The following is a 13,582-nucleotide window of genomic DNA, read 5'->3' on the forward strand; positions in this document are numbered from 1 at the left end:
AAAATTCTGTCAATGTCGAAATATTTATACACCTGACTGTATGCTGGGCACTAGTACCCAGAGTCTGCAGGGAGGTCTGGCCTCCAACCTGATGTGCTACTGTACATGTTACTGCAGCCATCTTTACTGTGACAGTGACATGATTGGAGACAGAAGTCTCCTGCTTAGTTCCTATGAGAGACAGCAACCTGTTTTCAGCATACACTCACCAGCTAGTGAGCTGTATTGAACTCTACTGCATCCATCACCAGTGTGGGATTCGGTACAGGATCCCGACAGTCACAATGCCTACGGTCAGAATACCAACAGCGGCATCCCGATGGTAAAAATCCCAACTGATTTTGATAAGTATTCTAACCCCAATCCTAACCCTGACCCAACCCTCCCGCAACCTAACTGTCCCCTCCAGCGACCTAATCCTAACTGTTCCGTCCCGCTGCCTAATCCTAATACTTACCAGCAGAATCTGTTGGGATTGTGACCGTCGGGATGCCACTGTCAGTATTGCGACTGTCCACATTCTGACCATCGGGATCCTGACTACATCCTCCAGTATACATGTAACAGTAAGTACGGCTGTACCTGCTATCTATCAATAAACCAACACCACTGGTTAAGTAACTGGGCTGTTCGTAGTTTGAGCCACCTGCTGGTGTTTTCCTAGAAAGAGCTTGGGGCTGCAGCTTGGATGGTTGGATGCAGCCCATCCCAGGTTTAAACTGTCACAAGTACATATTGGTTATTGTAACAGGAAAAGGAAAGCTGATAGTTGTTTCTATAAAAATGTTAGTTATGTTATGGGGAATGTAACTATAACAAATCATCAATAATGAGTTTATAGTAGCCCTAGTAACACAAGAATATTGATTTCGGCAACTAGTAAGAAAATCAATTACACCATGTGAACTTGTATGCTGATTAGTTTCTTGGTTGAGGCATAAAAGTTGCACATGTCTTTGTGCCCATTCTTCCTGTATCGCACATCCTAGTTTAAAGTTTAAAAAATTATTTTAGATTTTTATATACATAAGACGCGTTTAGCGTTTATAAAAGTGTCACTGAGGCTGACGGTAGAGCCTGCCGTTCACTAGATTAACATTTTTGTGTCTTTGTTCCATTATTTCCATTTGTTATTCTGTTAATCGTACTCATACATGACAATCATGTCACAGTACAGTGTTTTGTGAGCCTGTCCCAGTGTCTAGAGCAGATTAAATGTGATCAGGGGAAATGTATGACATCACTGGAGCGTGACCAGATCTGTTAATGTCAGACAATGTCAGGAGCAGGCAAAGGGAAAAAATAAAGAAAATGTTGAGGGTAAAATAAATGCAAACCCTGTGTTCTGAAACATATGGAACAGCTATTGTATAGCTAGAATCGGTATGGAATCCAGGCGGTCAGAATCCCAATGCCTGGATCCTGACAGGGTCAACATACCGACACTCGGTGGTTGGTATGCTAACCCTACCCCTCTCCCTACCCTAACCCTCCCTCCCTAGTGCCTAAACCTAACCTCCCCCTACCCGCACCCTAAACCTAACCCTCCCAGGGTTAGGGAGGTGCCTAACATTAACCCCTAAACCTAACCCCCCCAAACCCTGTTACTTACCTTCGGCATCTCAGCGGTTGGGATGCCGGCACTGGGATTCTGACCGGCGTCTGTATTCTGGTGCCGGTAAGGTAAGCGTCAGCATCCAGACCGCCGGGATGCCGAAAGCATACTGTATAGCCACAGCAGATCGATAGCTCATTGTCTGTATGAATGCACTGGCACTTCACAGTTTTCCCTCTCCATATCTATCTATCTATCTATCTATCTATCTATCTATCTATCTATCTATCTATCTATCTATCTATCTATCTATCACAGATTTAACTCTAGTGGGCTAATGGGTAGTGTTATACAAACACAGCTGAAGTCAGACACACAACTGCATATTGATGGTGAAGGCATTCTACAGGTGAAAATAATTAGTACTCCTTTGCAGGGCCATAGCTATCGCACAGGGCACCACAGGTCAGGGGGCACTGTTTGGGCCTGTCAAATTTCTGTTTATTATCATTCTTGCTTGTAGCTTCCTCTTATTTCATCCCCAGCATCTCCTGGCCTCTCCTATCTCTTACCTGGCCCTTCTCCATGAAGCCATGGCCCTTTTTTGGGTGCATTATGTCCCTTTGAAAAATGAGGGGGGCGCCAATGCTCTTTCTGGCACAGGGCACCAAAAAGTCTAGTTACGGCTCTGCTCCTCTGCCCATATATGCTACCATGCAGTGGTTTTTATGGCTCAGCAGAGTCACACTTCCATCCAGCTCTCTGTATTTCTTACTATGGAAAGGTAATCTTTTAACATGGCCTAAAACCTGCAATTGTAGCTAATTAATGCAGTTTATTGGAAGTGGAACGTCCATGTTTATTAAGTAGAATATTTGAAATGTCTCTGAGCTTCCAAAAAAGCACTGTATAGCAGGCACCTACCTAACAATTCAGTCCCGCCAAGTCACCGCTACATACTGAACCAAGGCAAAAAGATAAAGGAGAAAGGGTCACTTAATGGGCTCACTACCATAGGTGCAAGGGGTGAGGCTGCTATGGGGCTCAGAGCTGATGGGGCCCATCTTCCTTGTCAAAGTTACATATCTTTTATACATTTTTCACCATTGAGTGGTACTAGATGCAGCCAGTGTCGGACTGGGGCATGAAATGCCCACCAGGGAATGCAGTGGTAGGAGCCCAAGCTTAAGGGGTGTGGTCAGCCAGCAGAGGGGGTGTGGCTAGGCACCACAGAGGGACTTGGCCAACCATTAGATAGGACATGTAAAGAACAGGGCCCCTTTATAAAGGAGGGGACGTGTGTGTCAGGACCACCCATTTTGATTGGTTGGAGGGCTAATCTTGGTGTAGTATTCATAGAAACGAACCAAGCACCCAAGTTAATTTGTGATCCTGCTCCATCAAGTTACTGAACTCCGGAATGTGTGTGTGGGGGTGGTTTAGGGGCTTAAGGCAGTGAGGCCAACTGGGGATTTCCCCTGTACACCTGTTGGCCAGTCCAACCCTGTATGCAGTTGCTATGGGGCCCAAAGCTGAGGGGGCCCCATCTTCCTTGTCAGTTATGGATGCACAGAGAAATCCGTCGAAAAGTGTGACAGGCTATCAGTGTTTGGGAGTGGGGGTGGTAACGGGGAGTGGTCACAAAAACATAGGCATGTCTGACCGTCTGAACGCCGTTACATGGGCAGCTCTGTGTGTCAGGAGAGCTGCCAAATCTGCGGTTGGTCCGACCAACTGCAAGGGCAAGATTGCCGCTCGATGTGTGTTGATGTTACCGATATTTACGCAGGTAACTGACGTCGTATGCATGTGAGAAGGCAGAAGTGGACGTCCTTATGCTCGGGTGCTCTATGGAATCGCAGCTGCGATTGCATTAGCGTCCATCTCTGTAGGCCCATATTCAAGAAGGATAATAAGGGTGAAATACTTTTTGTCGCATATATGGCAGTAATTCCATTGTGGGGTTACAGCCCATTTCTCTTTATAAAGGGTTAATTCTAGGTTCAAAAATGATAGAGAGGAAAAGCTAAAATATTCTTTTGATGCAGATCAATTCCCCTTGTTAGACACCCACATCTGCTCATTAAATTAGCTGAAGCATTGGTTCATATGCTTAAATGTGCTTAAATCCACTTTCATTTTCATTAAGGGGTTAGAGATCTCTGCTGCAATGTGTTATTTATCTTGGCTGTTTGTAGACAACGGTGAGATTGATCATTTATTCTGCTCACTGGTTGGACAAGAGGTACCATATTCAATTAATTCAATTACTCAATTAATTGCCAGCTGTGGAGGCTCTGAATTATAGTATAATTGTGATCGCAAAAAGAGGGCTTTTCCTCTTCTTAATAAGAGCGTTAGCTTGTAAATTGATTCATTCTGTGGTTGCCAGGATACTTAATGGGTTATCCTACATGCCTTGTTACGGGAGGTAGTTGCCACAGGATAAAAGATTATTCTTAGGCTTCTTTATGGACACTTGAGATTTTATGTGTAATATATAATACTACAGACACCTGTTCTCTGCAATTTACTATTGAAAGGATTTTTAGAACCCCACTGTTCTGTTTATTAATTCTGATTCAACATCAAGCTTTGTCAGACAGACATATATAGAATACACCTGATACTAGGCTGCACCATATTGGGTTTAGAATTAGATCGATACTGAATTGTCACAAGAAAGCAAAGGTAAAGGGTATTTTGCTAATTTATTTAAGGTTACACTCTAAACTAGTGGAGTATAATATAAATGACTCTAGACAGACCTCAAATGAACTTGTCTAAAAGGTAAGATCATACTTGCCGACATTTCATTTATCCTCTCCCCGGTAGAAGCAGGTAGGACATGTTGGGGGTGGGGCTGGACCGGTCACGTCATTAAGCACCGCCCCCCTCGCGTCAATTTGCCGTGAATGGGGCGTATTTAAATAATGCGTTTCTAATAGAATCGTGAAATTAGGCCACACCCCTACTCACGGACACATCGGTTCACAAGAAAATTATCCTTATTCTGCCCATTTAACTAGGAACGGGGTACGGGGGGTTACCCGAAAAATCAGGAGCCTCCTGTGACTTCCGGGAATGTAGGCATGTATGGGTAAGATATATCAGTGTATGCTAGGTACACACTGTGCAATTATCGGGCTGATTAGCCAATTCTTGATTGTTTGGTCAGATTATTGCACAGTCAGATCAGCTCCCAACATCAGGAGTGCTACACGATGTTCATTGGTCCCGATAATCCAATGTCTGTAGCAAGTAAAGTTTGTACAGACGGATTCGGTATGATTCACGGCCGGCAGTTCAAATCCCGGCAGCCCAACACAGATGGAAAGGTATGTATAAACTAACCTATTCTACCCCCTAACCCTAACCCTCCCTTAGCGGTGCCTAACTCTAACCTCCCCCCCAATTGCCTAACCCTAATCCCCCCTCTAAGTCCCTAAACCTAACTCCCCTTCCCCACTGCCTAAACCTAAGTCCCCTGGGGAGTGCCTAACCCTAATCTCCCCTGGGGGTGCCTAAACCTAACCCCCCCTTCCCCTAGCCTGACCCTAAGCTTCCGGGGGGGCGTGCCTAACCCTAAATCCACCCCATGAGCCCTAAACCTAACACCCCCCCCCTGTGGCTGTTTGCGCCCAGCCCCTGGCTTCCCTTCGATCGGGAGATTTCGATGCCTGTCATTTAACCCTTGCCGGGATTTAGCAGCAAAATTAATATTAATAATCTCCTCTCACATTCATTTAAGAAAGAGTAACGCCAAAACATAAGTAAGAAGAATCATACACTGGAGCCCAAAAAATAAGTAAAACAAAATTGGCCGAAGGGAATACCTTCAGTGTCCAGCCGAGTGCACTTGGATCCTGAAAACCTTTTACAGGATTTTTTTTTACAACAAGATCCACCTGGGTTTACGCGGCAACACACTGTTATTTTATGTGACAAAAGGTACACTGCTTATTGATAAAACAAACTAGTGATAACAACGTGACATACAGAAGTATATATGCAAATTAGTTTCTTAAATCACAGGACAGATTATTTTTTATATTGATTCCTTGGGGTGATTTCCTTTATGTTCCTTATGGGGTTTGTTTACGTCATTGACACTGTTGTGTCACCTGTGATACTGTAGTTACTATCATGGTGCAGAGATCTACTGGTACGAAACTAGTCTGTCTCAGATGATTCAACACATCTTGTTCACTGTGTCCCTAGAATCTTGTCCCCCATCGCTGGCTGCTCTTTCTGTCACTTCCCCGTATTCCCTACCATGTCAGCAGCAGCCGGGAGGCAGCAAAAGAAGAGAGTACGGAATGATTGCAACATGCTGATTCCAGCTTTTAAGATCTATATGTATACATGTGGTTGTAGAATGACATTCTGTTAATGAATTGATTGTAAAGCCACATCTCCAGGTGTTTTAACTTGTGACCAATTAGGGTATTTCTTGGCTTTGACGTCGTCTATTTAGGCATGATGGGTGAATGGGTAATATGTACTTACAGCTGAATCAACTATAGCTAAACATAAGTTTCTCATTTACATTCAGGTGCATAAATATTGGGACATTGACAGAATTTTCATAGTTTGGCCTCTATTCACCACCACAATGGCTTTGAAATGAAACAAACAAGATGTGCTTTAACTGCAGACTTTCAGATTTAATTTGAGGGTAATTACATCCAAATCAGGTGAACAGTGTAGAAATTACAACAGTTTCTATATGTGCCTCCCACTTTTTAAGGGGCCAAAAGTGGGAAACACATATAGAAACAATCCTAAATCTAACTTTCACTTTTTAATACTTTGTTGCAAATCCTTTGCAGGCAATTACAGCCTGAAGTCTGGAACGCATAGACATCACCAGACGCTGGGTTTCATCTCTGGTGATGCTCTGCCAGGCCTCTACTGCAAATGTCTTCAGTTCCTGCTTGTTCTTGGGGCATTTTCCCTTCAGTTTTGTCTTCATCAAGTGAAATGCATGCTCTGTCGGATTCAGGTCAGGGGATTGACTTGGCCATTGCATAACATTCCACTTTTTAGCCTTAAAAAACTCTTTGGTTTCTTTTGCAGTATGCTTCGGGTCATTGTCCATCTGCACTGTGAAGCGCCATCCAATGAGTTCTGAAGCATTTGACTGAATATGAGCATATAATATTGCCCGAAACACTTCAGAATTCATTCTGCTGCTTTTGTCAGCAGTCACATCATCAATAGATACAAGGGAACCAGTTCCATTGGCAGCCATACATGCCCACGCCATGACACTACCACCACCATGCTTCACTGATGAGGTGGTATGTTTTGGATCATGAGCAGTTCCTTTCCTTCTCCATACTCTTCTCTTCCCATCACTCTGGTACAAGTTGATCTTTGTCTCATCTGTCCATAGGATGTTGTTCCAGAACTGTAATGGCTTTTTTAGATGTTGTTTGGCAAACTCTAATCTGGTCTTCCTGATTTTGAGGCTCATCAATGGTTTACATCTTGTGGTGAACCCTCTATATTCACTCTTGTGAAGTCTTCTCTTGATTGTTGACTTTGACACATATACACCTACCTCCTGGAGAGTGTTCTTGATTTGGCCAACTGTTGTGAAGGGGTTTTTCTTCACCAGGGAAATAATTCTTCTGTCATCCACCACAGTTGTTTTCCGTGGTCTTCCGGGTCTTTTGGTGTTGCTGAGATCTCCGGTGCGTTCTTTCTTTTTAAGAATGTTCCAAACAATTGATTTGGCCACACCTAATGTTTTTGCTATCTCTCTGATGGGTTTGTTTTGATTTTTCAGCCTAATGATGGCTTGCTTCACTGATAGTGACAGCTCTTTGGATCTCATATTGAGAGCCGACAGCAACTGATTCCAAATGCAAATGTCACACCTAGAATCAACTCCAGACCTTTTACCTGCTTAACTGATAATGAAATAACAAAGGAATAGCCCACACCTGTCCATGAAATAGCTTGTGAGTTGATAGTCCCATTACTTTTGGCCCCTTAAAAAGTGGGAGGCACATATAGAAACCGTTGTAATTCCTACACTGTTCACCTGATTTGGCTGTAATTAGCCTCAAATTAAATCTGAAAGTCTGCAGTTAAAGCACATCTTGTTTGTTTCATTTCAAAGCCATTGTGGTCGTGAATAGAGGCCAAAATATGAAAATTCTGTCAATGTCCCAATACTTATGCACCTGACTGTACATCTATCCTCTTCACATTCATTTTGCACTTTGCAATGGATTTATATATGAGCAGCTCCTATTGTGTGTGTAATTGCCTTTTGTACTGAGGTTCCTTCAGGTGCTACAACATTTGTTATCACTTACAAATCAGAATAAATGGATAAACCCATTTGATGGCATTAGGGGTCATGTAAGAACCCTTGGTAATGCTGGGCATACACTATACAATTTTCTGTCAGATATCTGTCCAATCTGGCTGGTTGGAATGAAAACCTGGTAATGTGTGGGAACAAATGACAGTCGTCCATTTGCTCACAAACACTGGAAAACAGACATAAATGGTCTGTACCTTCTATTTCATGTCATTGTATGTAATTTATAGTTATGATCCCGTTACAGTACTGAGTAATATATTGACATTTTATACATAAAAAAATAATAGAAATAATAATACTACTGTATGAACAAAGATGGACCTGCACTGCCATTGTCTGTTAGTTGTACATATAGACAGGTCTGAAGTAAACATGCTACATTCATCATCAACTCCAAAACTGTTTATGCAGGTGCAAAATGTACATCTCAGAGCAACGGATTTCAAGATTCATGTAGCTAACAAGTGGCATTTCTAAAGCTGCATACACACCTAAAGATTTTCTGTCCAACCAGCCAACTAGTTGATTGGTTGGAATGAAAATCTGGTAATGTATGGGAGTAAAATGATGATCAGCAATTTGCTCCTAAATGCCAGAAAACAGATGAAAATGGTCGTCAGACAAGTTTGTTAAATGTTTGATCTAAACAATTTGTTCAAATAACAGTTTTTGGTCATTTTCCAGCGTTTGGGAGCAAATTGCTGATTGTCATTTGCTGTCATACCTTACCAGATTTTCATTCCAACCAATCAACTAGTTGGCTGGTTGGACAGAAAATCTTTAGGTGTGTACCCAGCTTAACTCTTGTGAGCTCACCTATATAGTGTATGCACATTAATGATCCATGATTGTCTCTCCGAGCATGAGGGGCAGCAAGTGCAAGATATGTGCAATATGTGTAAGTGTAAATCTGGATGCAAGTTGTGCACGTGCACAGTTCATGAGTGTTACACAGAGATGTAGCTTTATGTCACACAGCAATGCACTTACATGCAACTCTCTATATCAGGTACATATGGTACATGATAATGGATAACCTGTTGTGTAGCCTCACTTACTATCCATGCTGTGTGTTTTACAGGTGAAGCAGATCATGGAAGAGGCTGTAACCAGAAAATTTGTACATGAAGACAGCAGTCACATAATCGCTCTGTGCGGTAGGTGAATTTGGCTCATATTTAAAAAAGGCAATTGGGTGCCACAGCTGGTGGGATCAAAACCATCTACCTAGGTAGCTTCAATTCTGAGTCTTATGTTACCACTACCTTCTGTAGTATGGCAGACAGCACCAAAACATTTTTCTTGTTGGAATAGTTGGGTTTTTCTTCTTAACCTGGTACCTGGTCATTATGCATGGTTCTTATAATTTTCTTATAGGGATCTCTTTAGTTTTTCCACTATTCCATAGGATCCTTATTCCAACTGATTTTCATTAAACACTACCACACATTAATTCTAGCAGGTGGTTGAAGTGGAAATTTATAAGTGGGAAATGTAGAAGTGGTGGCAGTGCTCGAAGTATGCCGGTATGAGACCATATGACATACCGGCACTTCTAAATTTGCACTTTCCCTGAAGTTTCTCCACAATCTTCAAGCATGTATTTTGCTTGAAACAGAGACTTGGCTGTGCTCACACAATGAAATGTCTCAAGACTATTAAATAGACAATTTACTTACAAATGTATCATACATATTAAAAGTAACCCCTTCCCTCTATATTCATTACTTCCAGTCTTGCCTCCTCCCATTTTCAGTCCAAACTGTGTGCTGTTCATTTGCATATATGCAAATTATTTGCTGCTTATCCATTATGAGTGTAAATGATTTAATGTTTGCCTGCTTAGTGGACATATAGGATTACATGAATGGTGATTAGCATATAGTAGTTATATGAACAATTATAAATGTATATATATTTATTTATTAAATTAGACAGTCTCCCTAATCCTAATTGTAAATGATATAGGGGTCTATTCAGCAACAGTGACAATGTTGCCCACAATATTATTGGGCAACATCGTCACAAATAATTATCAATTGTCAAATTTTTAGTAAGCTATTCAGCAAGATTTTCAGCAGGGACAACACGAAAATACGCTCTCCCTGCGATGTCACAGAAGGGATTGTTTTCGGCTTCCCGAAAACAATCTCTTCAGTTTGTTCCTCTGCGCATGCTCAGTAATGCGCTCGGGAACAGTCTCCGTCCTGTCTTCCCGGAGACCGTGGAGGGGTAAGTACAGTTCCAGTGTGTCCAAATAGATTGGCATGTGCACACTGGCTTTATACTAGTCTGTATACATGTATATTTATGTGCTTTTATATTTAAAATGTATATATAAATGTTAAATATAATAGCATATAAATATACATGTATACAGCTAGTATAAAGCTTGCATACACATGTCAATCACTTTCGGCAGGTTTAATAGGCTCTAATTGGCCTTACCTGCTGCCAATCACCGGGAAGCAGGCACGAAGACTAGGCGGGCTTGCAAGATGCTACAGGGACTTATGGGAAATATTTTCTGAAATGGCGTTATATAAATTAATGATCTATCGAGTGATTTAACACTTTTTGCTATGCTGAATAGCAAAAATGCATTAAAGCACTGTAGAGATCAATGGGTGATGCCTACAGGTACTCAGCGAGATGGGAATTAGTGGAGAAGATAATTACGTTATCTTCTCCATTAACCCGTTGCTGAATAGGGGATTTTTTAGGTATTCCGTATTTTTTATGTAAAAAAAAACAATGCTGAATATACCCCATAGGGCTCTATTTATCAAAATGTATTTGCGGTTATTAAGTGATAATAATGATGATTATCGCATTGCAATAATCTAATTTATCACATGGATGTATAAACACCCGCACGCTGGGACATAGCTTGCAATAAAGCTATGTCCCAGTGGATTACCTCCACATACTTCTCACTCTTTTTCTGAAAAAATAAGTGAGAACTGCCCCCCATGTCGCTGCCACTTACTAGTGCCGGGGGATGAGTGTGGTAGTCTCCCCTGACCGGACGATCAGCTGATGATATCAGCTGAGATGCAGGAAAGTTCCGGACGACACTTTACTGCATCTCAGCTGACAGCAGTCATCAGCTGATCGCCCGGTCAGAGGATCACATATCGCCGGCCCCGGCACACTCGGGCAGCAGCGGTGGATGTGGGGGCAGCCAGGACAGAGGTGGGATTCTGTAAACTATTGGGGGGGGGTTCCATTTTTTTGTATAGTGATCAACTTGTGGACTATTTAGACCACACAGATGATCACTGTAGCCTTGTCAGAGCGGAGCAGGAGTCGGGGAACCAGGGGGCAAAGCCCTGATAACGCCATCTGAAGGTGACTTTATTATCTCAGGGCGCTCCCACCTATTTTTTTTACAATTTATTGTTAGTAACTAACTACCAGACAGATCGCATTTCCCCTTACAAGTATGGGAAATGCGATCTGTTTACTTGTTTACTTTAAATAAGTGAATTGAAGGTATTCAGGTCGTTTTTCATGAAAACTACTCCTATTGCCTTTTAATAAATTTATGTGATACTAAAATAATGTGAAAAAGATTTGAAAACACCAATTTTCACATTATTTTAGTCAAAATAATGTTAATAAATAGGCCCCATAATGTGGTATTTAAGAAGGCTATGATTCAAATCATTCTGTTAGTAAGGTTCGTACAGTGAGTGGGTACACTTGTAGTCAGTCATTCTAGAGTATCCCCTGCAGGGAGCTGGATGCGTCCTCAGGAAACCTCAGGACAGTGCACATTTACAGGTACTATACTGGCACAATTCGATGGAGCAATAGAGTGTGATTCCTAACATTTGGTCTGGAGGAATTAAGACAGCAGTGTGAAGCAAGCCGCAGCTTGCTGAATGTAATGGTCACGAATGTAATGATTTGTATACATATTTGTGATATCTCCTGCTTTATTTACTTTTTTGATGAATGACCTGAACACTTTGTTTTTACAATTGCAGGTGACAATGTTCATTGTCATCTGCTTTTGTAAAAAATAAGTGATTATGAATAGGCTCCTAAATGTTAATTGAAATGTAAATGTATTTATCCTATTTTTATTTATGGTGGGTGTAGAATTATTGTTCAGAAGCATCTATTTATATATCTGTTATCTACTGGAAATAAAAACGTGCATTTGTAAAATATTCACTGCTTTTGTTTCCATAGAAATGTGCCACGATTTATCATTATTACTTTCACTATTACTATTCAGCACCATGGACAGCTTATGAACTGTTACAGGTCCCTGATAAACAAGCATTTATGCTTTCATTTTATTCCAAAAGTCAGACTATTAGGGTTAAATTTACTAAGATGGGAATTCTATTAAGAAGTAATGTTGCCCATAGCAACCAATCAGATTCCAGGTATTATCTTCTAGAAGGTGCTAGATAAATGAGAAGTAGAATTTGATTGGTTGCTGTAGGCAACATCACTTCTTAAATAGAACTCCCATCTTAGTAAAATTACCCCTTAGGGCGGTATTCAATTGTTTCACCCCCTTATGCGCCTTAGGGCGGTATTCAATTGTTTCACCCCCGTACGCGCCCGACAGGAGCTATTCTATTGTTGCTCTTGGCAGATGCAATCAGCTGCCGCCGCACCATTTCATGCGAGAAGTGACCTATTTGGGTGCCCAAACAGCACTTTTCGCAATCGCGCCCAGCACTTTGTTCGCAGGTATTAGGTTTATGAGGCTAAACCCCACCACTATAGGCGCGAACAATGCGAAAATGTGCATCAATTGAATAGCACCCCGCAATCTCCTGTCACTTTAGACGGGAGATCCGGACAGCGAAAACAATTGAATAGCACCCTTAGTGTATCTGGATTATACAATACTTGGATTAGATACATTTTACTGTTCTAATATTTTTGGTGCCAATTATAAGGGAGGGTGTACTATGAACAGAAATTTCATGCCATGTGGATATTCTGGCAGCCTTATTTGAATATACTATAAAGGGACTTATCCATTACCTGACTTTGTGAACAATCCGAACAAAGCCAGGAGGTTTTGGTCGCATTGTTCACAAAGTTGGGTAATGGATAGCCGGCAAGGACCAGCAATGCGCGTGCACGCTGGGTCCTTACCGACCCCGACTATCTACGGAACATGCCCATCAACCTGATGACGCTCGTCAGGTTCGGCATGTTCAGAGATAGGAGGTCGGTCTCCTGCACTGATTTATGTTCAGTGAACGTCGTTCAGTGCGGGCATTGCACCTCGGCGACCTGAAGGTCTGAACACTAGACGCTCAGACTTTCAGGTCGCCTAATGGATTGGCACCTTAAGAGTATATATATAAATGGATTTTATTAGAATGCTTGTTATTATATATTGGTTTTTGGAATGTAATAGATTGCAGATACAGTATTGCTAGAGCTACTGCTGACCATGAAAGCATTTAGACAGTGACTAAAAGCTTCCCGTAGATAAATCCATACTATTGAGGTGCATATGTCAGAATCCCTGAGCATGCTCAGTACAACTGTATGTAATTTTTCTAAATCTGTTGAAATCTCCAAGCATGCTCAGTGCAGATTGTCACTACAACCATCACTGTGCTATTTAACCAAGTTTATAATACTGTATGTAGTCAGTGGCAGATTACTGCCTCTGTGGCTCTGATTCCTCAACACTTGTGTTTCCA

General features: G+C 41.7%; 1 protein-coding gene across 4 annotated transcripts in view; it reads left to right on the plus strand.

Moving 5' to 3' along the window:
- Positions 1–13,582, plus strand: part of SGSM2 (small G protein signaling modulator 2) — a 483,760-nt gene that overhangs the window by 136,813 nt on the left and 333,365 nt on the right. For all 4 annotated transcript variants that reach the window (XM_088449453.1, XM_088449451.1, XM_088449450.1 and 1 more), the window contains exon 2: positions 8,977–9,052. In XM_088449453.1, coding sequence (XP_088305579.1) covers positions 8,977–9,052 — 76 coding nt within the window. The remainder of the gene's footprint in view (positions 1–8,976; positions 9,053–13,582) is intronic.

The sequence above is a fragment of the Taudactylus pleione genome, unplaced genomic scaffold (genome assembly GCF_031769625.1).
Source record: "Taudactylus pleione unplaced genomic scaffold, aTauple2 ptg000485l, whole genome shotgun sequence".
In the NCBI taxonomy this organism is placed as follows: domain Eukaryota; kingdom Metazoa; phylum Chordata; class Amphibia; order Anura; family Myobatrachidae; genus Taudactylus; species Taudactylus pleione.